General features: G+C 41.7%; 1 protein-coding gene across 3 annotated transcripts in view; it reads right to left on the bottom strand.

Annotated features, from left to right (window-relative positions):
- Positions 1–1382: 1382 nt before the first annotated feature.
- Positions 1383–26413, bottom strand: part of hipk2 (homeodomain interacting protein kinase 2) — an 86655-nt gene continuing 61624 nt past the window's right edge. Inside the window, exons 6-15 of one of the 3 annotated variants that reach the window (XM_019894057.1) lie at positions 21082–21266; positions 20809–20971; positions 18430–18655; positions 17851–17972; positions 13653–13783; positions 11839–12021; positions 10886–11209; positions 10115–10368; positions 9884–10038; positions 1383–7457 (exon numbers count right to left, since the gene is read on the bottom strand). In XM_019894057.1, coding sequence (XP_019749616.1) covers positions 6993–7457; positions 9884–10038; positions 10115–10368; positions 10886–11209; positions 11839–12021; positions 13653–13783; positions 17851–17972; positions 18430–18655; positions 20809–20971; positions 21082–21266 — 2208 coding nt within the window. In that variant the 3' untranslated portion in view covers positions 1383–6992. The remainder of the gene's footprint in view (positions 7458–9883; positions 10039–10114; positions 10369–10885; positions 11210–11838; positions 12022–13652; positions 13784–17850; positions 17973–18429; positions 18656–20808; positions 20972–21081; positions 21267–26413) is intronic. The other 2 variants (XM_019894058.1, XM_019894059.1) reach the window with 2 other exon arrangements.

The following is a 26413-nucleotide window of genomic DNA, read 5'->3' as shown; positions in this document are numbered from 1 at the left end:
GGGGGGGACCTCGGTGATTTAAAATCTATGATTTATTCATCAGCTAAACGACGTCACCACGTCAATAAATAAAAAAAAAAAGACAAGCCAGTGCCCTACCTGACGTAGGGATGCGCATCCTCTTGGCGCACGTATCCACCTAGTGGTAGAATCCACGGAGTGCATGATGGAGGTCGACAGTCGATTCATCCTTCCATTTTCAAGACACTGCATATCCTGTTCAGGATCGCGGGATGCTGAAGCTCACGGAACTGAACCCACGCTGCCTGCGCTGAAGCCAAACTCATGTAGCTTGTGAGTGAGTCGAGAAACAAAATTACCCTATAAGTGACAGTGACTGTGGTCTAATGTTACCGTTGTAATCGAGTACAAAAGAGCTTTGTAATATGTATTTTCTTCACCCTGAACAAAGATGGAAAGAGACTGTAAAATAAGTTGGAAAAAAAATTCTGAATGATTCAAAAGTTACACACACACAGACACACGCACACACACACACACACACACATTATATATATATATATATATATATATATATATATAGTTTTTTTATGATCTCCTGGACTCCTGTTATTGATAATGCAGTAGGGCAGACTGAGGTGTGAGAGAGGAACAAAATAGAAGAAAGAAAAAAAAACTGAGTAGAAGGAATAACAATGACGGCACAACCAACAACGGTAAGGTTACATAGGAGATGAATTTTGGATCCTGTGTAGCGATCCTATGCAGCGAAGCAAATCAGATACAGAGGGATGTCACAGGACAGGGGTGTATGGTGGGGAGTAGCAATACAGTGCCAATTACTCCTGTGCAGCATTTAAGTGCAAATGAGATGGCATTCTAGGATGAAATCAACAAATGGGCAGTGCAAAGCAGAGGTCCCTAACGTCAGTACTATGACATGTGTGAAATGAGCAATCATCAGGTCTGGACTGACAAGGGAAATGATTCCCTTCATTTGTCACAAAGTTCATATTATTTAATAATTACCAATATATATTTTTTAATCTTATCTATGCAAGCGCCATATAGCGACAGGGAGTGTAATGAAATGCTTTTTCAGATGTGAAACAGAACAACAAACCTGGGTATTCACCCGTTCCCATTCATACAATAGAACAAGTCATGACCTCTGGTGTTTAGATTAGCTTTGTGTTCATTTAAACAGTCCCAGATTTTCCACTGAAAATTCGGAGTAAAAACAATATCTTTAGGATTCCTACTGTCTTTTTCTACCCCTATATTTGATGGTGTGCCTTGAGATCACGCTGCCCATCCAAGGGGGACCCAGACAAGAGGATACTACCCGCGCGAGTCCCATGGTGGCCTGCCAGCTATCAAACCCAGCAAGCTATACAGTATAAAGCACAGGCAACAAACTCTTGTGACTTAACAGTTTATTGTAAATCCAAGACAAAGTGTGATTACATTTCTACACATATACAATATGCATATGTGAGCATACAAAATGTCATTAATAACTCAATTCACCTCGAGACCGAAAAAATGATCAAAAACAACAGTGAATAGCAAGCTATAACATACTTTACCAGATTGTGCGCCCCCGTCTACCCTACTGTTAGTAAAGAGGACAATTCAAATAACTAGTCTTCTATTTGACCAAGCTGCTTCTTGGCTAGCATGATCCAGTCAATTCATGACAAGACAATTAGTTTCCCATAGCCTAATAGAAATCCACTCCATTTTTCTACAACGAAAATGATTAACACAAGCACACAATGTCATAATAGGAACACAAGCGCTGAGTAGCAAGTTAAGGTGTTTTAATTAATCCTTCTTATTGTCATTATATTCCTTTGAACACTCGATAAAGCCAATAAAGTATCCATCCTAAGAACATACTTATTTAGAGCAGGCTAGAGGGCAGGGCATTCACGAGAACTCTACATCAACAGGTAATAATAATAATAATAATAATGAAAAATAATGAGACAGCATATCCCAATAAACAAAATAAAAATTAAAAAAAAAAAACAATAAAAAGAGAAGTGTACAAGGAAAATTGCAGCACAAATGAGCTTCCAAACAGAATTATTTCGATGACTGGACAAAAAGGAGTCTGATGCTTTCAGAAAATAAACCAAAAATGTGGCAGTATTGTTGTTTAAGTACCTTATGAAGAATCGCGTGACTCTGCTCTCGAGGTTTGTCATCATTTTATCATATAACGCCCAAAAACTGGGAAATTTCACTTTGCCGGTTTTACTTTTACAAATGACAATTTTTATTGTCCTTGGGGTGGGGGGGGACTGGAGGTTTGACATGGTTTTAAAATTATATTATCGTCGAGAATTTTAAATTCTGAATTGCAGATTACAACCAACCCATGCAACACACAATATAACAAATAAAGGGGACTCTTCTGACTGTTCCCATGAATTTGAATAGGAATAGAATACTTATGTATTGGAATTGGTTTTAATTTCTTTTGGTAATTTCACACACTGTAATCATGTGACAAAAAAAATACTTACATTAGCACTTAAAATTGCAGAATTTCCAGCTTTTGTCAATTGTACTGATGAAATGAGGTTGTGTTACACGATGGAGTATGCCATCCCCACTGGAATGTTTCTCAGTTTTCCACCAATCCTTAAAATGTGCTTTAAAATGACCTTTAAATTAATATTTTTGACAGATGACATGGGAGTAAGCCATGGTTAGAAAAAAACAAAACAAAACTGCCTTCTACAAGTTTCTCTAATTTAAATGACACTTAAAAGCTTTGGAGGTATGGTTGGTTATTTTGAAGGCAGTACTAACAAATCAGGACTATGCTCACTTCAATTATATAAAACATTTGCACTCTACTGAAGCACATTTTGGTAATCATAAGGTCACTCAATCTAAGTCGATGTTCACATTTCTGACCCCCACTTTCTTTTTTAATAATACACAAAACATTGGTTATGTGAAACAAAATGATCGACAACAGCGTCATACACCAAGTTATTTTCCACAATGTCTTAGCTGGCTATAGAACTTGAGAAAATATAGAAATATAGAAGTGATATTTTACATATCTCACAAATGCACACTTGCTGGAGATTGGGTGTATAATTATTGCAAAATGGACACATAAAGATCCCAAGCTTTTTCAGATGTCAAATGTGACACATCCATGTTGTGCATGTACCTATGCTTTTAAAGGTAATGGCCATTTTTGTAGCTAATTGATTCACCCCATTGTACTCCATGGTATGGTGTGTATAAAAATCAGCGATAAATGGCCAATTTGGAGGTTAAATAATGAACTTCATTTTAATATTGGGGGGGGGGGCATGAGTAAGGGGAATACGTTAAAAAAACCAAAACAAAAAATCTACAACTCGATTATCCTCTGTGAAATTATGGCTACACTCATGTATGATGTGTATCATTGAGTATGTGAGGGTGGTGTCGGGCGAGTTGAAATGTCCATAAAAGCACTTGTAAAGCATTTCAACATGAAATTAGCGCTATTGCAAGACTGAGTGAGTGTCTTGCAGTGGCTGTGCTTGCACATTGCCAATGTGATCTCTTTGGTGGGAGAGGCAAATGTCTTAAGAGAGGAATCTCGGGAGGTGAGATGATGATGGTAGTGGTGGTTGTGTTGGAGGTGGTGGTGGCGGTGGGGTTTGGATAAGGGCAGCAGTCTAGCAGAACAAATGCTAAATTTGCAAGCAGTGGAATGTTTCAGTAGTCTGTCTCATAACAATTTCAGTGGATCTCCCTTCTGCCCGTGTGCTCAGGCCCAGATGGCCATAAGTAGATATTCTAAAAGAAACCAACAGAGAATAACGTAATATATTAACAAATGGATAACCAGCATGCTGGAACCAACGGGGTCTGAGGAGAATGTTGACGATGCAAGTCTCAGGATGGAAAAAAAAAAAAAAAAAAGCATGTCTTTGAATAATGGTTTACCTTTGACCCAAACAGTGGCCCTCAAATGACAAACATCCCATATACTGTAGGGTCCCATTGGATTATTGACACAATTTCCCACTCTTTCACTGAATACTAAATATACTAGAAATGAGCAAAACACACATTCTGATACACCATCAAGAAGAATTATTGCAACAATCTCTAATCAAAATAAACACACGTACAGCCATGTTAAGAAAAAAGTTCAAACATCGTTAAATTAAAAAAAATAATAGATCACTTCTAATGCAAGTACTATGGCGTGAAGGAAAAGGAAAGGAAAGCTTTCACTAAACCAGCAGGAGTTCTCATGTGGCCACTGGGGACTTGATGTATCGTCAGCTATGACAAATGTAAGTTAAATAAAGCAGCAAATACAAGCGACAGCCCTATGGATTCTTGATGTGTTTATCCCATTCGGCTTGATGGTGAACCTGCTTTGAACGAAGCTTGTTTCGACTTTGCCCTTCCAGGTGCATGCCACCCTTCTTGTCGCGAAACAGTTCTTTGATCTCGCTGGAAAACGTAACTGACAGCAGTAAAAGGACCCATGTAGCTTTAAACGTGAGTAATCGAGTAAAGGCTCCTACCAACTACTCGGCCTCTGTGTTTCTATCAACCTGCTCAGTGCCAACTTGTTATCATTGTATAGTTCCAAAGATAGAGTTCCCTCACTCTATCCAAACAGAACCAGTGCTTTACAGCTAGCGACTCCCGCCCCCACCCCAACCCTTCGCTCGTGTCTATGCAGTACCCTTCCATACTTCATCTTTTGGCTGCAGCTGAGACTAGTTTATCTCTCGCCCTGCACAATCCCGCCCCACAACCATGGCACAATCACTTTCTGTCAGGCCCCTCTCGGACTAGCTTTAAAAACGCAGAGCGACCTCTGGCGTCTTAACTCTGGCCTATTCAGCAGAAGAATCATTACGGATACTCCTGTGTGAATTGAAAGAAGAATTAAGCACATTTTAGGTGCCACATGAGATCACGTTTACATGAAGGCATACAAAACCATGAAGCAGACTACTAATCCCTTGCAGTGATTCATTTCGGAAAAAAATGATACATATTGCTGCACACAAACACAACAAACTATATTTTGCCACAACAATGGCACACTGAATGGAAGTCTTTTGGCTGGAAATACAAGAAAAGAAAAAAAAAGACTAAAAACTGCTGTGATGAAAATTGTAGAAACAAAACAAAACAAAAAAAATAAAATCGATTATTTAAAAAAAAAAAACATAACACTCATAACCCTGGCAATGGTTCCTAAAAGATTAATTATGAAAATGTATCCAGGGTAAAAACAAGAAAAACACAGAGCATATCCAATGCATGAAATTTAAGAGTTCATCTGAATGATTATATCCTAGGTAATGTAAGAACGTACCAAGATTCCGGGGAATGGTGCAAAAGATGTGGTTCCTCAGAATTGTTCAGAATAATTTGGGATACACAAAAATCCATGCAAATGGAGACTATTCCTAATTAATAACAATGTTCTTATGCAACTGCCTTGTGTCATTTCCAGCTAAAAGATACATACTCAACAAAAAATATTATTTTTTTAATGAAAAATTTGGCCAGGCGGCAGGGCTAGGAGGAACTAATAAAATAAATATATCAACATTTTTTTTTCCAGTTTCAATGAACTACTTTGCAGAGATGTTTGATTATACACAACCAACTAAATTCTTTTGAGAACACGCTGTTACATCTACACCACATACATTATTTGCATTTTAATTCAGAGAGACGCTGGAAGAAGAAAGAGCATGAATATCAATGACTTTGGTAAGTACCCCTGGCAAGTTATCTCATGCACACATAATAAAAGAGCTGAGCTCCATCAACCCGATGACATGAAACCTCATCTTAGGTATGCTGTCTTTAAGGACCACGCAGACGCAGTGGGAGCAAAGCCTACACCTGGAAGAGAGCTACTGTGTCCCATCGACAAGCCTTTCAAAGCAGGACAACACAACTCTTTGCTTTTGTGTTGCGTGGCTTTCCAAGTGGAGTAAACTGTGTTGTTACATCTGTAAGGCACTACGAGGGAACAAAACTTAAAGGAGGTTGACTACACACATGGCTGACAGGAGCACAAACACACGCACACACGCGCACGCACACATACACACACAATCACATTGTACATGCCTATGTTATTATGTTAACCAGTTTGTGCAATCACATTATAAAAGAGGAACAAATTAATCTATGGGTTTGAGGAAAGAGTGTTTCTTGAAAGTTCTTGAAACAAATGGGTGCAGACTGCTACATTCTATGAATGGGGCCCAGCTAAGACACCTCTAGCTAAAACTGAAGTTTTGAGAAACACAAAAGAAATCGACCTATAAATACATTAGAAAAGTTTGTTGTCTTCTGTTGGTTATATTTCCAGAAGCCTCCGGCTTGGGGAGGTGGAGTGGAGGAAGTCGCCTCTCTTTTCTCTCGACACCAAAAGTGTGGAAATATTAAGACAGTTCAAGGCCATCAATATATATATATAGATTTTTTTTTATCTTTGAAGAGCAGCAGGTTTCCGTATTTCACCTTCTCCCAATTATCTTGGGATTCCAAACTTCCAGTCTGTAACCCCTGTTCAGCAGTCCCTTCCCACAGTTAAGATGGGCAAATAAAAGAAAAAAAAAAACCAAATCCGAAATCCTCCACTGTCCCAAAACATTTGAAACTTCCCTGTAACACTAACGAGACACTACTTTCCACATAAAATAAAGCAAACAGAAATCAAATGAAAGCTAAGCTGGCCCTTTTCAGAGAAAAAAAAAAAAATCAAAAGAAATCACCTTGAAATGGGAACGCTCTAATCTAACTCCTGTCTTTCCCTCAGAGAACGACTGTGAATCTTTTTTTTTCCTTCTTTTGCTCCGTCATATCTTCAAGTCATATGGGGCAGTTGGATGAGGATTGCAAAGTTCTCTGTCTCTGTTCACAAGTGGGGCTGAGGGTATATGGAGAGTGTTGATGGGACTAAGGGTGGTTGGTGTGTGTGTGGAAGCAGCAGTGCCAGGTGAGCCTCTCCAGTGTCTTCTCTAGAGGTAAGGGTACTGGGTGACCTTCGTGGGGCTCAGTGGGTATCCAGTGTAGACAGTGGAGGCAGGCGACGCGCTGATATAGGCCTGCTGGGCAAACTGGGCCTGGTACTGACTGTGGTGCAGGGTGGGCGAGGGCAGCACGCGGTGGCCCATGCTGACTGGAACCTGGTGGACAATGCTTGGTGGGTAGCTCCCGTGCTGGACTGTGTGGCGAGCCGAGCCCTGTGACGCCACCAGGTGAGCCACTGTGCCGCTGGAGCCCAGCGCGGCGGGTGCCGTGTAGGTGTAGAGGTGAGGCTGGCTGGAGAGGTGCGTGGCAGCCAAGTGGGGGTGCATGTTGCCTGTGTGGGAGGGGCTATTGTGATGGAAGGAGTATGGGGCCTGAGTGGCAATGGTGGGAGCGATGTAGGCCTGCTGGCGGCGATGACCTCCATTTCGGTCTGCTACCATGTGCTGCTGGGCCTGGAGGAAAGAGTGAAAGATGACACGGTTGCATTTCTTTTCAGCTTTCAACTCAAAATCTTTGTCCTTTGCAGCTAGAACATCTTCCAGTCACATAGTGGTATCATACATTTGATCCACTTGGTATGTAAGGCAATGCTGCAATATTATCCCCCCCGGCCCCTCACCATGTTCTTTTGAAATTTGGCGCAGAATCCTCATCTAATACTGTATTATGAAATATTATGAAACTAACAAGGTCACTCCGCCGGCCTGGTTTTTGGTTTATAGTGGTATTGGGTCATCGGTTAATGATGGCCTCGGTTTACTACAATTGTCCCTTCGTAGGATGTTTTGTCTATACTAGTGTCACAATAAGGTTGGGGTTGTTTAAGATCTATAGCCTAAATGCGTTTTTCATACAGTACAAATCTCTCTAATTGCGACTTCACTTCTGTGTTTGTAGAGGTAGGTAGCAGACTATGGCTCATTCTGACATACGGGCTATGTTCTCGCGTTGGCACATAAGTCCTTTCGTATGCGCCCGCGAAAGCACACTTTTAATCCATGTGTATTCTGCTGCTCATACATCTGACACACTCACGTACCCATAGAATGAGTGCGCAAACATGAAAGTGGCGTGATTCATTGAATTCTGAGGCCTGGCTGTAAATCATTGAGCATAGAAATTTTCCGAGATTGGTAAATGCCATTGAAATCCATGAAAAAGATAAAGCGGCATTCAAATTTCATAAAGCCTTATGTACAGTGGGAGATGCGGTGTCCAGTCAGCCAGTTGGGAAGACTCCACTAACAAACTAAAACTTTGAAGGAGCAGATGATTTTTTTTGAATTGTGTAAGAAACAAGTCCAATAAAAGTATTTTTAACCAGCATACTATGTTAACGACTGAATCTGTTTGGAGAGCCATAAAAAAAAAAAAAAGTGTACCTGTTGTACTACAGATCAGTGGTGTCCAAAATACATCGCGCCACCGATCGGTCGAGTCACTTTAATATCACACAGTATTTTGACCGCCAGAAGAAAAAAAAAAAAAAAGATTGTGCTACCAAAAACTCCAAAGGCTTTTCTTTGAAGGCTCGCCTCCGGCACCATGTGTTTGAAGCATAATTACTCCTTGCAGTTGTAGGTCAGCGGAAGTCAGCTGCCCCTGATATTCTCACGAATAACTATCCTGGCTCACAGCACCTCTTTGATCAGCTCAGTGTAATATTTTTGTTCATTCTCTCTCCGTATGTACATTCGATGGCTTTCTGGACAATGTGGTAGTGACATATGATGTAACTGAATCCAAATTTCAAGGGCAATATACTTTATCACCTTCACGTGGTGTTTGAACATACTATAGCATCTGGAGCCCCTTCAGAAGAAAAGTGCTTAAGATAATGGAAGAATGCGCAGAAAGCCCGATTTAACAGAAAACGCCTACGATTTAGAGATGTTCCAACCTGAGTTCATGTCTGGAACAAAAGCGCTTAAATGACAGAGTTAAGTGTAGAGGAGAATCTGTACAGCCAGAAAAGTGCAGAGCTGCAGGCTTTTTCTGACTTGGGGATGTTACACTGCACTTTGCACAGCGTTCGACCGTGGGGTAGGACGCAGGAAGGACAGTGGCTATACTCAAGCTAGCTGCAGTGGTCACAGGTTGCTAAGCGAGCGGACAGGATATAGCCTAAGCCTTTTCCTGCTTCTTTAGATGTGTGGTAAAATAGGTTGCAGCTCAGTAATATGTATTTGAAAGTGTTATTTTCACTTTGAAATCATTCTGCCACCAACATCTCCTCACCCATTTTTCAATCCATTGCTACGTACAATGTCAAAAGATCGTTAAGCACTTGGGAGAATATGGCCCTTGATTCGTGAAATTTGGATCACTTCATCGCCTCAATTCCCTGAGGAATTGTAGTAAACCAGAGGACCCTGTCATAAACTGCGCACTGCCGTTTTGAAGTTGGTCCTCACTTTGGAGATCTCACAACTTCCACGCTGAGGGAAACAGTCTGGCTCCGTGGCTTGTTGAAAAGCAACATTTGTCCAAATAATCCAGAACAGGGTTTCCAAAATGATATGAATCTGGATACATTTTGCTCTGCACTTTGACAGGTGCAGCACAATAGATACTGACACATGATCCATTTTGTGTATGAAACATGAAATTGGAAAACCTCGACTGTGAGGCAGATTTGTGAATCACAGACTTTACCAAATTGTCCTGCTGAGGCAGAAAGTAGTCTTGCCCAGACCCTGACTGATTTACCTGAATTCATGGTCATTAAAAAAAAACAAAAAAGTGTAACAGATGAGGCATCCTCCAATTGATTATACGAGTGTATATACTGTTTGTGCAATCGGTATCATAAAAGCTGTTCAGTGCAGATCTCAGACTTGTGCACGGCGGCGTCGTGTCATTTGATGTGTCTTTATACCTGGCTGAGATTAAGAGGCTGCTGCTGGAGGGGGTGTGGCCCTGAGCGCTGCTGTCTATATGATGCAGTCACACCACCTGGGATGTGAATGTTGCCCGAAACCACTCCATTAGAGGACTTGAACTTGTAAGCGGAATTCTGATGATTCATTGTATCTGCACAGAAGGAGGCGAAAGCTACTTAGAAATCTTTGGAGAAGCATGAGGCTGTCTTCGTGTGACTTGGCATTACCTGGCATCAAGCGTTCACACTCATTCACAACCTCGCTGGTTTGAGTTTTAAGAGGGGGGATGATGATTGTGCGTGGGTTGCCATTGTTGTAGTTGTCCAGTATGGTGGTCTTTGTGTCGTAGCTGTTGTTGTTGTTGTTATTGGCGGGTCTAGACTCCACAGTGTAAGGGCTGTTGTTGCTGGAACAGTCGGTGTCCGGTGAATCGTGGACGGTCACACAGCTGATCACATTCTTCCTTTGCTTCGACGATCCACTGGAAGGCATACGATGGAACTGAGTTTGGCTACAGTTTCTACTGCTTGAATTGTATGTCCAAGTGATAAATACGGTGAATTGAAATCCTACACGGTACGCACGGAAAGTAAACTCTAAGCTCTTGTATCGGATCACATCAAGTGTACTCCAAGTGTACAGTATTGTTATTTCAATACATTGAAAATTTCTGAATTATAAGAACAATAGCCAACTAGCTTAAACCCATGACATCATGCTCGACCCATAAAAAAAAAAAAAAAAAAAAAAAGAAAAAAATAGCAGCATTGTGTGCTCGAAGTCAAATCAGATTCATGTGGCAGTTGCGAGAAATAGCTTTTTTTGGACTCTCCTCTAAGAATGCTACAATTTGGGGTATTCTATGATGCCTATAATCAAATAGGTCCAATTGCACTCAACACACACAACTATGATCAATTTTCAAAAGCAGCACTTGTAGCAAGAAGGAAAATATAATCGTAGCAATTATTCAATTTCTTCCAAAAGACAGCACTGACCCATGATTATGTTTGCGGTCATCTTCCTCATCTGTGTCACTACTGATGGTGATGATGCTGACCGCAGGGCTGGGTGTGTCGGGGATGATGATGGTCTGTCTGGGAACGTGCTGCTGGTTTGGATGGTTGCGGGTGGTGCTGGAAGCCTGCTCGGCCTCAATAGTCCCCCACCCGCCTCCCCCACAGCCCTGCGGTGGAGGGCAAATGGAGGCTGAGCTGCTCTGGAGCACAGCGCACCGTGGGGGCGTGTTCTCCTTCACCCTTTTGGAACGCTGTGGCGACAGCATTGCCTGAGTGGACGATACTTCGTAGGCTGAAGTGTTCCTTTAAGGTAGAAAGACAGAATGAGAAGTAAGCATGAAAACAGAAGGCATCATAGGATTAATTGTGACTACAGTCCTGTGCTAAGGTATTAGACTATCACTGGCTTTGTATGTATGTAAGGGTGCATCTTAATAACTTAGCATGGAATTTAAAAAGTCACATCAAATAAGTTGTTGAACTCAAAGATTGAAACTCCGATATGATACGGAATAATTTAAGACACGGTAAAAGTACTTTTCAGAATGCCAATGTAAACCAAATGTCTTTATTCACAATCATTTCGATTGTTTCTTCTGCAATATTCATAATTCTTGGCATAGTGCATTTTAGGTCTTAGATGTACGGTAAGCTGTATTCATTAATTAAAACATCAAAATGAGATACATATCAATCATTTAATATTTAACTACGTCATGAATCTAAACCACTTTTTTTTTCAAACTGAAATAAAATAAATGTAATTTTCCATGAGATTAAACTTGGCAACAAAAAAGGGAAATATAATGGGAAATTATAAATGCTTGCCACTTTTTCAAATTATATTTCATGATAGCATTTTTAATACAACCAATCTGTGATGCACAGCTGTGCGCTGTAGTTTGTCCGATGTAATTGTTGTTCACACACACCTGGCAGAATTCTGGTGCTGTTTGTTCTTTTTGGAAGAGGAGTTATTATTGGACGAGGGTTGCCTCATAACATGTGCCACTCCAACATTGAGCGTCTGGTTGGATGGGAGAGTGACGTGGCCAGCCAACAAGGCTGGCTGCTGCATGATGGGATTGTAATGGCTGCCATGAGGGTGGGAATTCCTGTAGTAGAAAAAGTTTTCAAAAAACACTCTTAAAAGAAGAGCACAGACAAACATGTTTAGCTTGCAAAATCAGATCGGCACATGGAACTGAATTCCTTCCATAAAGACCTCAGACAATACAATCAGACATTAAACACCCCCCACAGAAAATAACACATGTACATTTTGCGCAACAGATTAACACATAAAGTAAAGCCAACTTTGTTTTTTAAAACTTCTCACCCCTGTGATATCTTGAAATCTTTAACATTTTCATATGGGTATGATTTTTAAAGTTTGACTTTTAGTGAATTTCAAGATCGCTCTCTTATTGACAAATAAGTATAATTTTGCATGAAATAAATACAAGCAGAGACACCTGGTTAAATACTCAAAGTACTGTACTGTGGTATTTTCTCCCCCTCGTGAGCCAGCAGGTGTCAGTAGCAACTTTTTTTTTAAAAGAAGACAAGATGATTCAAGGGAATAAATAGAGGTACGGCATCAAAAGGGAGGGCAGAGGAGCTGACACCAGCTGTGGAGAGAGAGCTCTGCAGAGGAAGTGCGACACTTTCCTGATAGTCTCTCTGTAGACAACAGAGAGGGGTGGGGGGGTGAAGCCAGGAAAAGAGGAGGCGCGTTGGGAGTAACTGGGGGGTCGTCACAGATGAACAGTTGAGAATGAGTCTAAACATACATGTCCCCCGCAACTCTGTACAGACACTATAAAGCCAAATCCTGCTTCTCTCCCTGCTGATTGCTTTGTCGCTTCAGTCCATCCATTCGTCAAGGCATTTCAATGACAGGCCTAGCGTCTCTTCATGTTCATCTCGCCCATCTCCCTGAGGTGAATCTGCTCTTATAACACACTAGCCTGCTTGTGATTCGATAAAGATAAAGGACAGGCTGTCAGGGAGTAACTGACTTCTCAGTCAATCACTTTCCGATATTCTTATATTACTTTTGGACCTCTAAAAGCCATAAACAAGATTGTGTCTTATTGTTCTGAACTGATGATGCCTTTCCGCTCTGAAAGTGACAATGTTTGTAAATACTTTTTCATGCTATTGAAAGAGAAAGTGTGTTGAAACCATTGACTGCTACTGTATGTTCTTTTGCCAAGAGCATGTTTGCGGAGTGCTACAGCTAGGGTTGCAAAAGGACAAACATTTTCTGGGACGTTTCAGGTACTGTACATTATTGCCGAGAAGTTGTCTCTTGAGGATTGTGGAATCATTATTTAAAACACACACACACACACACACACACACACACACACACACACACACACACACACACACACACACACACACACACACACACACTTTGTAATAAGAATGCATTTTTTGCATTAGTCCATTTGTGAATATAAATGTGATTATTTTCTTTCAATAAACAACAGAATACATGAATGCTAACAAGAATAAACATTTTTTTTCACCTCCGGTAATCTGCATGCGTTTTGATGGAGAAATGCAAATATTTTACATCAGGAAAGGGTCTCATTAGCCATGTTTAAGTAGAATGCTGCTTTCATGGGAATGAGGGCCGTTTTAAAATAAACAAATGTTTTCACGTTTTTAGTGTATTTATTCGTATTGTGTAATGTTTCTCAAGTCACATATTTATTGAGGAATTGATGTTGTTTACCTCCAGTTGGTCAGAGGCTGTGTGCTGCTCATGGAGTCAGGAATGACGGCGGCATGCTGAACTGAGGTGTGAGTGAGCTGCTGCCAGGCTGGAGGCAGCAGGATCTGCTGGGTGCCGCTGGGCCAAGCCTGCTGAGGTCGGACGAGACACAATAGAGTAAAAACAAAGGGGGATTAAATGGAAAGAGGAGATTAAAAAGACAATAAAGGGAGACACATTCATCTACTGTGGAGGGTTTACGATGAAACATGAATACATGATGTATTTGGATGATTAGTTTTAAGGGTGTGATAAATCAAAGTCTCTCAGCGATGCTAACGCAACAAAATTGGCCTTAAGAGGTAAGACCAAGATTTAGTGTACTTCTGCAAATGTTCTCGGTGTGTGGATGTGCATCAATCTGGGATAGATGAAATTTCGTTGATAATTAAGTATTTTTGTTCAAGTTATGGTGAAGGTTCTACAAAACCTTTCAATTAAGTCATTGTGTAAAATGTAAATAAAAACACAATACAAAGATGTGTAAATCCTGACTAGCAGTGTATTCAATTGAATCCCATGCAAATGAAACAAATGTAATGTTCAAACAGATGGTTGTTTTTTTTTGTATGGGTTTTTTTTTTTTAAACAAATATCTATTCTCTCATTTTGAATTTGATTCCTGACAATTACGTGAGCAATAGTCCAAAAGTTTAAGAACAACATTTCTCAAGGTATAATTGCAAGGGATTTAGGGATTTCATTATTTACGGTCATTAATATCATCAAAAGGTTCAGAAGATCTGGAGAAATGACTGCATGGAAGCGGCAAGGCCGGAAACCAATAATGAATGCCCGTGACCTTTGATCCCTCAGGCGGCACCGCATCAAATACTGACATCATTGTGGAAAGGATATCACCACATGGGCTCAGGAACACTTCAGAAAACCAATGTCAGTGAATGCAGTTTGGCGCTACATCCGTAAGTGCAACTTAAAATTCTACAATACAAATGAAAAGGTATTTATCAACAACACCCAGAAAAGCCGCCGGCTTCTCTGGGCCCCGTGTTCTCCTCAGATGGACTGATGCAAAGTGGAAAAGTGTTCTGTGGTCTGATGAGTCCACATTTCCAATTGGTTTAGACATTATGGACATCGTGTCATCCGGGCCAAAGAGGAAAAGAACCATCTGGACTTTCATGGAAAGTTCAAAAGCCACCTCGTGTGATGGAATGGGGGGGTGTTAGTGTCCTTGGCATGGCTAACTTACACATCTTGAAGGGAACATTAATGCTATATACAGGTACATGTATTGGTTTGGGAGCAACCTATGCTGCCATCTAAGCCACATCTTTTTCTTGGGACATCCTGCTTTTTGCAACAAGATAATGCCAAGCCATATTCTGCAGAGTCTCTAATGGAGACCCTGGACTGCTAAACAACTCAAGTTATACAGCAAGCAAAAATGGGAAAGAAAACTTCAATAATTGGTATCCTTTGTTCCCCAAAACTCAATTAGTGTTTGTACTGTTTATGTAGTGGTAAACGTGGCCTGGCCCAGCTTTTTTGGAACATGTTTCAGTTATCAAATTGAAATTGAAGAGAAGACATTCAAAAGAAAAATAATACTGTTTATGAGTTTGAACATTAAATATCTTGTCTTTACATTGTCTTCAAACACATATTGGTTTAAAAGGATTTGTAGTCTGTTTTATATGTTTTACATGATTTTTTTGCATCTGCGATTGGCTGGCAACTTGTTCAGAGTGTCCCCCGCCTACTGCCCGCAGAGACAGCTGGGACAGGCTCCAGCATGCCCCGCGACACTTGTGAGGATAAAGCGGATCAGAAAATGGATGGATGGATGATTTTTTTTTTCTCATGTTTTCCTTTAAATGTCCCAGCTTCCCTGGAAATGGGATTTGGACTTTGTATCAGTAAAGGAAAGAAGAAACAGGCATTGGACGTGGACGTATTTTTGTGTGGTTGCGCGCATGTCTGCTTGCATGCGCACGTTTGCGTGGTACTCTGTGTAACCCTAATAGTTTAATGCAGGTCTATTGATTGGTACTTTAAAAGGGCTAATGACTCATTCATTTAACACCACATCTAGTTCAAACATTTTTTACAAGCACATTTAAACAATGTGAAAGGAAGACTGAGAAAAGAGAAAGTAAGAGCACAGCTAATCTGCATACATAGCGCAATTACCCAGTCGTTTAAAAATTATCATCCATAACTTTTTCATCAATTAACTTTGGATGCATTTGGCTGAGGATGTTTCCTGTGTCAATGTCTGAGGCTGCAAGGTTATGTCAAAGTCTGAGGTTCTCCTCAGTGATATCTAATGCAACATTCTGCTGTTCAAGATGGCTCTAGCCCTTTATCAACATGCCATTATGACATGCTAATAAATCCATCCATCTGCTCCTCCTCCTTCTCCTGCTCACTCTATCTCCACTGCTGGCTCTCTACATGCCTTTCTCACCAGGCGTCTGTGTTGTGTAACCAGGCTGTCTGCCCTGAAATGGTAACCCAGTTAAGAGGCCCTTTTTTTTCTACTCACGGAGCCCACCAGCACTATCAGCAGACCACCACCTCCCACCTCGGCAAAAACACTCCCCGGGTGAAAACCCTTTGTCACCTCGGTGCTCCGAAAGCCACAGCTCTCACTCCTTGATTGTTTCCACATTTTCTGCATTCCTGCACCAGATAAAGGTTTTGTTGGTTTCCCTGCCTTACTACTTTGGAGCCTTCTTCTCTGTGCACACCCATGACGTTTGGGGCATAATCTCTAAGAGGTGAGCATAGAGGGAATGGGGGGCAGGGGGCATTGAGGTGTGGGCTGAGGCACAGGTGGGCTGTAAGCAAGCCACCACCAATGTAACCAAGCCATCGAGACCTCCTACAGTGAAGAAATAAACACAGGGAGTTATTAGGTATGCTGCATGCTAGTTCAAAAAATTATCTGCTTATGTTAACAACTACCTTGCACCTTTTTTAAAACATGCATACACAGACAAGGGTTATACTGTAGGTGCAGACAAGCAGTGCAAGGATCTGCAGTTGAGGCACCAATGGATGTAGTTTAAATGTCCTTTTAGAGTCCTTAATATATTCATTATGTATTCAAGAATTTGGTGAATCTATGAATTATCTGCTCTTTTGGGGCCACATTCAAGCTTCCCCCGACCTCTTAAGGTCCTCCGAGGCCTCTAATTTGGAGCGGCTGATTCGGAAGCAGCCCTGGAGCTAATCACCATTTGGTATCGGACAGATTAAGCCACCATAGAAACAGAGGCATGCTCTCACACATATACACACACTCACAAGGGCTTTGCCGCCTGTATGCCTGCCTATTGCATGATTAACTGGAGATAAGGGAGTGCTTCAAACTCCCTAGATTCTCAGAGATATTTAAAGCCTTCCTGGAAATTTCCATTGGGAGAAAGGTGGAGTGGTGATGGAAGTGGTCGACAGTGTATGAGAGAGAGAGGTGCCGATTCACTCTTACTTCCTACATTAGATCAATAGCTAAAAGTCTCCAGCGCCACAGTGCACTACTGGCTTGTGACGGCCTTCTCTGTGTGAAAGGCTCTTGACCAATGTGCATCAAAGCGTAGGAGAGCAGGGCTGCATTGGCAGCAAGTGATTAGGACAGAGAGAGAGGGAGAGAATGGAAGAAATACACGGAAGAGCTCAACCTAAATGTACTCAAAAAAGAAGGGAGGGCAAAAAAGCGGCTACCAGGGGCCAGGCCCTTTTCAGCTTCTATCCATTGTACTTTTTATAGCGCATAGCTTTCAAAACGCAGGATCCTGGTCTTTTTTTTTCTTCTAAAATATCAGCACCTGACAAGCACTTTGTAATCATTCAGTTTACACTGCAAGGACCATATTAAGATCGTGCGGCATGACAAAGGTCCACGGGGACACTGTTGAGGAGATTTTCTTCAAAAACCTTTATGCTGTTCTAAAAAAAGATTCAACCTCTCTGAGGTCCAAAATCAGTGACCTCTCATTTCACAAATGTTCTTCAGAAAGATTGGAAAAAAAAAGATGAAAAAAAATCTTTGCAAAAAGTCTTCCCAGAAGTTGGGGATGTGATGTCGCAGTGACTTTTTACTTTCTTCTCTTTCAGCTGTCTGTACATGGACTGCCCCACTTCTGCCCGCATAGTGTATATTGGTATAATTTAAAATGAATTGCCTTTATACCTGAGTAAGGAGGCCTGGTTGGATCTGCAGAGGCTGGGCACCGGGGGCCTGTGTCACAATGGGAACAGCATTCTCCATCCGCATGGAGTAACTGTTGTGCTTGGAAGGTGATGCCTGCAGTCCTGTCAACAAAATATAATACAAATAATGTGTAACTCATACTCGAAGGCTATGTGTTCTTAAATATGGACCAACAAGTCTATTTCACAGAATTATGGATCAAAGGACCATGTTGTTTGTGGTAGGTGTTGAACTGTGACGGTGAAAATGTATTCATTGCCTTGTTCAAGTTGGGTCATTGTTGGTATAGGGTAAATCTAAGCGAAGAACATGACTTAAAGGGACGGTCTTTGCACACAGGAGGACACAAAAGCTGATTAACACGGCACAGATTTTAGAAGTTAAAAACAACAAACGATAAAGCCTTAAATCACTTGCTACTTTTAAGCTTTCTAGTTAGCGGCCACTATAACATGCCATTTTTCACAGAACCATTGTGCAAATGAAAATCTGCAAATGCCTCGTTTTCATCACTGTTCTCTGTGTGCTAATGCATCGTGACTGCTACGACCACGTTACCTTGGAAGCCAGGAGGACAGACGATGAGCGCCTGCTGGAAGGGATCCGGCCGGGTAGCGCAGAGCTGAGGAGCCCCCGTCTGCAGGGGCAGGCTCCTTTGGGCAACAGCTGCCATGGAGGCAGCGGAGGGCTGGTAGAGTGCAGATTGGTAGTTTAGTATGGAGACATCAGGACTTGCAAAGGAAAGGGTGGAATTGTTGTTGGAGGAGGGAGCCAGGTTGGTGGCCTAAAGGAATGATGGGACCAAAATGGAAAAAAAAAAATGAAAGGGTGACACTGATGGGAATAACAGGTAGAATTGCTTAAAGGTGAGAAAAACAAAAATGTAGAGGAAGCTCAATCACACCTTCAATAGAAGGTCGATTGCCAGGCATTGATGGAAACGAACAGAAATAACACCGACGACGGGGATGTTAAATGTATTTTGACGAAATAATGACAAGCAATCAATTCACAAAATATGAAACTGATCAGGCACCATGCCGTGTTTAAATTGAATGAATCGACTGATGCGCAAGCTCTTCATTTTCCCAAACCATAAGACTGTGATTGCAATGTGCACCAGCAGTTAACTACATGATCGAACAAAGAGACCACCGCTTTATATGCTCTAAGTTTCTTTTAAACTTCAAACTCGATTGTTTCTCTTAATTGCACTATTAAGCAAGACGAGCGTTGAATTCCACTGGTACCACTGGTTCAAAAGCCTGTTTAAATGGCAAAAAGTGAGACAAAATGACAATGAGCCTCTGTAATGAGCTGCTAGGAAATTTGTCGCAGCCTACAAATCAATATGCCCGACAAGTCATTTGTCACCTCCAACAGTCATTCATCAATTATGTAACCTTCTCACTCTCGTCCACCATAAATAAGACATGTGGAATCCACCAACTCACTAGACTTTTTTTTTGCTCAATTTGTGTACAGTATTTGATTTTAATATATCATCAAGGTTTTTCCTTTCATTTATCCGTACATATGAGCCGAGAGAAATACATAGCCAGCATTTTCAGGTTTCATTTGCTTTCTTTGGTGTGGTAGATGAATATAAGAGATGGGAGTAAATTCAATATGGCATTGTGACATTCATCATAAATGAAAAAAGAAAACAATTAAAGGTCACTTAATCAGTGCAAACCACAGCAAATATCAAGTGCTGCTGCATCACACAGCGTGAGCAAGATGCTTCGATAGAATTGCAAATAACCATATTTCAAATCATTGCGTCAAGAGATTCAGGACCTACAATCTTATGCCGGGCAAAGTGAAAAGTCAGTAGTTCCGATTCCAAACCATACGGAAGCAGTAAAGTGCCACAAGCTCGATCCAGGGAAAAAGGAGGGAGGTGAAGAAGATAGAGGAGGAGAGGAACGAAAGGAGAGAAGGAGACGACGCTGGGGGTAAAGGGATTCTTGAGGCCGAAAAGCTCCACAATGCATGATAAGCAGGAAGCAGGGCTTGCCATGTGTGCAATCAGCACTTTGCGACAATCCCATCGGACCTGGCTGCAGACAAAAATGCAGCCAGATAGATATAAAAGGCAGAAAGGCAGAATCGTAGGCCAGGAAATGTGCACACACATGGGAAATAAGAGGCAAACAGCTGGTCATGACAGCTTCAAACCCATTTGCATGGACGGCGTGAAATACCGATAACGGTCTCTCAGTCAATACTCTGGCAAATCCGGATCACCTTCTAGGTAGTCAATAATTGTTGTCATTTGTTTTTCTAGACACTAATGCTGCCTTGGAGTTGTGTGCAGTGTCGGCAAATGTTGATGTCTGCAAAAATGATCAAATATTACATTGACTGGTGGTTACATTCACTGACTGGTGGTTACATTCACTTGCCATACTGGGCTTCTGATCAAGTCCGTGTTGAGTAACAAATCGAAGTTAATGGACAGTAATTTGTAATTAACCAAAGTAGTGGTCCAACATTAAGTCATATTGCACAACAGTAGGGGGAGCCCTGGGGCTAAAACACATGGCACTCCACTGCTGGACTGAGAAGAGATGAATTGTTCAGTGTCAGCATTCACAGATATGCGGCACGTGGATTTGCAATACTCTACTTTACATACATGATGTAAAAAATATAAACCTCAGAACGTTTACAGATGTTTTTGTCATTGGGAAAGGGGATCACTTTGCTTATGCTGTAATCTGCATGTGAAACCTATCAACCGCCTGAAGGGAAAACATGCTCAATTTTGAGTCCACAGTTGTTGTAATTGTGGTACAAATACGAAAGATTAGGACTGCTTTCGAGTTCAACTTGCATTTCCAACATTCCTAAAACACATTTCACACATATGTCACCACATACATGCCATTGTTGTGTGACAGACAAAGGACAAAAGAAAGTGTTGAGCGTTACCTGGCTGTGCACTGTGTTGAGCTGGTTATTGAAGGTCATGGTGAGGTTAGTGGAGGTGCTGGGGGCCACGTGGGTGATGAAGGGCGTCTTGCTCTGGTTGACCGTGTCGTACATGTTAACACGGCGTTTACAGATCTCCATATTCTGGAAGCATGATTTCACACTAGAAAGCGACAGAGACGCAAAGGGGATGAGACTGGGTGCATGAATGGCCGATGCAATTATACCATTAAAGTAGGTACTTAGATAAATCGGAACAATAAGAGCTCGTACTGAGTGCTGTGAGGGAAATCGAGGAGATGCGACATTGTAACAAAAGGGTGGTTGAGCGTTTCAATAGGTGTGATTCTTTTGTCCGCATCGATGGTCAGCATCTTGGTTAACAAGTCGATGAATTCCCTCCTGTCGGCTTTCTCTGCCAGCAAGTCGCTCCCCTCCAGATCTGACGTCATGTTCACCTGCAGGCATCAAATAGCGGCACAGTCAAGCGTGCATGCTCGTGTGTATGTAGGAGGGTGCCGTCATGTTTTTTTGCAAACATAAGAGAAAATCCAGCTCCCTCCGCTTTGCTTTTTCCCATGCCGGATACAAATACAAAAATCTGCACCCTCATCAGTTCAGGTGTCTCCAGGCCTTGCTCTGCAGAGACTTTACAAACGTGTACTGCCACTTCACATATCTAGACAGTATGCCCATTCCTGAGTTGTGAAATGATTTGTGCATTCAAAACTAGAACCAGAAAATTCAATGTTTGGTTTGTGGGGAGGAGAAGAAAAGAGAAAAGGACATCACTCTGTGGAGGAAGCTGACAAGACAAAGTGAACCGAACTATGTTGAGTAGCATCACGCTCCTTCATTGAGTTAAACCTTGTGGCTCAGGCTGCGTCTGAATGTTAGGCCAAGCATCTCATTACTGCTCACATGCAAAGCTCCGTACATGGAGAACTTGCATTGATTTAACAGGCAGGGAAATGAAGGTGGGCTTTGGGTCTTGTGTCTTGCACCCGCGGCCTCAGATCAGCCAGAACAAGTTGCTTCCCTGAGCGGAAAACTGCTCATTCCTCCAACTAATTGATTCTGCTCGCTTGTTGACAATATGCAAGCTCACCAGGAATTTCAAGTCAATGGACATTTTTACACGTATTCATCACTCTCAATGACGGCGGACCTGTTTGACATCTGCAAAATCATTTCCCTTGCCCCTTGGATCATAATTTGTATATCTGGATAAAATCTGACCCTCTTTTTAGTTGAGACGAGCCACCATAAGCACAGAAAGATTTAAAGCTAATCTGAGGTATCACAGAAGTGTTTTTCCCCCCTCTGGTTTCTTGTGTTGACTTTTATTTACCATACTGCTAAAAGTGTCATCCGTTTCCGGCTATCCTGTTCGATTGCGGTCGGTCTCACCTGACGGGTGAGAGACGGTAGATGAAACTGAAACCGTTGCTCCCAGAATGACATATTTTATGAACATTGCCCACTCCTCTTTGATGTGACCGTTGCCATTGCAAAACAGTTGCAATCAAAAACAAACAAATAGATGAAGCTGTGTCAATGAAAACATAACCTCATTAGCGAAAGTAATGATTTATGACAAATCCTTTGCACACTGCCAACAAGCAAACTAAACAAAGTGGAAAAGACTGGACTTGTTGTGCCTCATTCCCCGTGTTTAAACAAGCACCAGGTTATGATGTAGCTGCTCTTTGTTTAAGCCAACAAGATTGTCAGGCGGTGTGACCCCGCTGGGAGCAGACTGTCATGTTCAGTTTTTGTGTATCTCCAGTAGGTGGCAGAAGAGGGTCCTTCCTCCGGGTCGCACACCTGTTGCTCATGTCATCAAGCCGACTATTGAAGCCAAGGGTGCCCAATACGTTGATCGCAATCGACCGGTAGCTCGCGGACTGGTCCAAAGTCCATCGCGAGGGGTGTGTCTGTGTACATGTTATTAATATATATTTATTGTGTTAGTGCACACTGCACCTTTAGCATCCTGTCAGTCTCACTTTCACAAAACGCATTTAAAAATATATAATAAAATTAAAAAACAGGTCAACTTTAACCTACGGTGGCGTGTGACCTGCATCACCGGAAGTTATTTGCGATCGGCAGGCTGCAACTGCAGCTTGCCATCAGAGCTGTTGCATTGTATCTTTTATTGTTATTCTTATTATTATTCAGAATGTTGAAAGTTTCATGTATAATTCACCGAGGGCACTGGCAAAGAATGTCAATCTGGAGAGCCGAGAGAAGCATTCTAAAATGGTACACGTGAGCTACGATCGTTAACACGCTGCAACAGTGCGTCCCGTGCCTCTGCATCAGGTCTCGACGAAGGTAGGCCTGATTTCCTTTTCATGAACCCACAAACTCTTGTGTCTACTTTATTTTTCTGTTTTGTTCATCTTAGGGGTCGTTAAGGCTGTTGCTCATTTTTTACATTTTATTTATTTATTTCATTGGGACAGTGCACATTAATCAACAAAGAATAAACAGTGTGAATGCGCCAGACTTAGCATAAATGCTGGTTTTCATCATGGCATGCGTGTGTAAGTGCGTGCGTATGCGCACATGTGTCGATTGGGGGAGGTTGGTTGATCGAAAAGTAGATCTTCGGTCAAAAAAGGTTGGGCACCCATGATCTAAGGAATTCTCCGTCTTCATGTCTCGGTCGGAAAATTCCAAGACACAAATTCTTCTAGACATCCCAAGCTTTCATGTTCTCTGTTTTCTGATTTCGCCTACATGTCTTCGTTTACCTTTTTAAGTTGTTTTTTGTTGTTATTGTTAGTCACGGGTTTGGCGTTGTCCATGTTTTGGATTTTTCTTGTCAATTTTCTGATATGCTATTTCCGTTTATATGTTGTTCCTTGCTTTTGCAAGAGCGTTTGGATCACTCATTATCCTGGTGTTGTACCATCAACTTTTGTTATATTTTGTCTGTCTTGCAACCAGTTTTCTCTGAAAGAAATATTTTTGTTGATTCTTCCCGACTTCACGTTTCTGTAGACCAATTCTATTCCATCCGGAAGTCTGACACAGACAGGCAGCCGTGTTTACTGTGACATGCAGAGGAACAGGTCTGCTTTTATAAAGCTGATCTGCAGCTCTGCTTCAGGAGGCTATCAGATGTCCTGCCAGTCACCACCACAAATCTGATGCAATTCTTTTTTCCCAATGCACGTTATTCGGAGTCTGTGACCACACCTCCCTGCAGTGATAAAAGAAGAATATTTGGAACGGAGTGCGGAAACAAGCACATTGTCAATAATTAGTGGATGTGATGACTTTGGGCAAGGTGCACATATGCAGAGCTGGTCAATGATATTAAATAAGAGCCATGAACCATGCGTAGTGTTGCACTGTTCCCATTCTATTCAAACAACAATATCATTCTGATGTCCTTCTATTTAGATGTACCGAATGTATTGTTCAATTAGCTAATCATTTCATTAGCTCATGAAATTGTATTGTTTTAGTGCCTCACAATGAGATGCACAGGGTCTATTTTGAATAAAGTTACAAATCTGGCTAGGATGGCCAGAAGGATGAGGAATGTTGGCATTCCGTGTGAACATCTGTTGGATGGAGCCACATCTGTGTCTTGAGAAGCACTGACATGCCACTCAGGTGTGAAAACAGGGGTGGCAGATGGGGCGCACAACACCTGAGGAGATGTTGAGTAAGTTTAAGTGATGACAATAACAGAAGAAATAAGAGAACTAACAAAGAGAGAGCGCATACGCTTCACCATTTGTCATCTGGGGCGTCAATTAGTGAACATTCTAACGATCAGAGTGCAACAATCTAAAGTTGTGGCGGATTCTGTTCCACCGTTGTTGCAAATGAGTGGTAATGCACATTCAAGGATGGTTGCCAGCTGCCATAGAATTCAAGGAGGAGAGATATGCGTCGCAGAGCATTAATGTGAATCAATATCACCTCGGTCTCGGCTGAAGTCAACAATACGAACCATTCCGCCACCAATGGCTTTATTCGTTATTATTTGCATTGTTTATTGGCTTTATTTAGCTAAGGAAGGAGGAAATAGTGATAGTTCTACACCATTGCAATAATATATTCAAACTACAAATACACATCTATAGACAACCACAATGTATCCCACCAGGAATATTTTGTTTTCATGCACCCTGACAGAGAATTTGAAGCAACAGTTTTAGCAGTCCTTCCACCCTCATGCACCAAATGTCACAAAATTATGAAAGAATTAAAGATGAAGATTTGGGGCAGGGGAGCCCTTTGTTGGGTCAAGAATTGAGCCCTTCCTCCAAAATATTTTATGATGCCAGATAATTTCAGTTAAATAATCTCAGATTTTCTCAAATTAGATATGTATTTGGGACTAATGCCTCACCATATTTCCCACGAAGGCAAGGAGGTTGTTTTATTATCTTCCCAGCATCCGCAGCCCTCTTGAATTTCAGGGCCTTTTATGTCATCCATCATATATGCAGGGACCGATGTCCATAATACCGACTTGTTTATACGGGAGGATGTGGTGGGATGGGGCAAAGTAGGCAGTTTTCTCCCACATTATGCTTGTTCAGCTTTATCTTCTTTGTGTTTTTGTAGTAAGCCGAGTCGGGCTGCGACAGTGAGAGCAAGACGGGTGACAGAGCTTGTCGCGTTGGAGGCAGAGATGAGCCAGGGGATATCAACACCAGGGCAGGTTGCTTTCATTGAACTATGTGCTGCATGGACGTGTTTGCATGGCAACTGTAAATTCAACAAGTCCGGGCAGAGATAAAATCTCGTACTAGCCGAGAGCGTGTTATTCTAGACAGGACTCGGAGCCGCCACGGGCCCTACTGGACAACCATAATTGTCCCCTTCATTTATGTACCTGCATGTACCTATCTGGCCAGTTTCCAGAGAGTGCAGCTGCTTGCGCATCAAGATGAGCATATTTCAAAGCATATCGCTCACCAGCTTTGTTATTATCAGGGGCAGAATCAAGCCGCATAGTGATCAGACGGGACTCTTGGAGAAGCAAAAGGGCCTGGGAAAAATATTGTAACTTTCCGTTCCCTTTGTCATATCTGGTAGCAGATGCTATGTTTGGCTGAGCGAGAGCAAACAAATACTCGCTATCATCCCAGTCAGGCATGTCCTATCAAAATGTCATGGCTACATGTGAAGTTTCCCACCATGGACGCATGAGTTCACTGGGAGTCGTAAGGACAAATGATTTTATACAAAGACAGGTTAAATGGCAGCAATGTTCTTTGTCAATGTAGATTTATTGCAAGTCACTTCCTGTTGTTACACAGGACCATCAAAACAGATTTCCACTGATGATGTGGAGAATTTGTGGTAACATAAAGAGAACAGCAGTCAAATTATATTTTTTTCCATTTCGCTCTTTAACATTATTATATCATAAATTATATATATAAAAAAAAAAAATCCTCGTCTCACCCCTCAGCATCCTGCAATAGGAGATTGAGTAGAGACGTGCCTTCTAGGTCTGTCAACAGGCATATAGACAGTCTCCCTTCAGTTCACCCATATCCAACATTAAAACATGATATGTAAGTAAAAGTATCACCTTGACCACTTGTGAATTTAGACATCATAAAAT

Source organism: Hippocampus comes, unplaced genomic scaffold, assembly GCF_001891065.2.
Source record: "Hippocampus comes isolate QL1 unplaced genomic scaffold, H_comes_QL1_v1.1 scaffold104, whole genome shotgun sequence".
NCBI lineage: Eukaryota > Metazoa > Chordata > Actinopteri > Syngnathiformes > Syngnathidae > Hippocampus > Hippocampus comes.
Note: the sequence above shows the minus strand (reverse complement) of the source record. Positions and strands in the feature narration are given on the sequence as shown.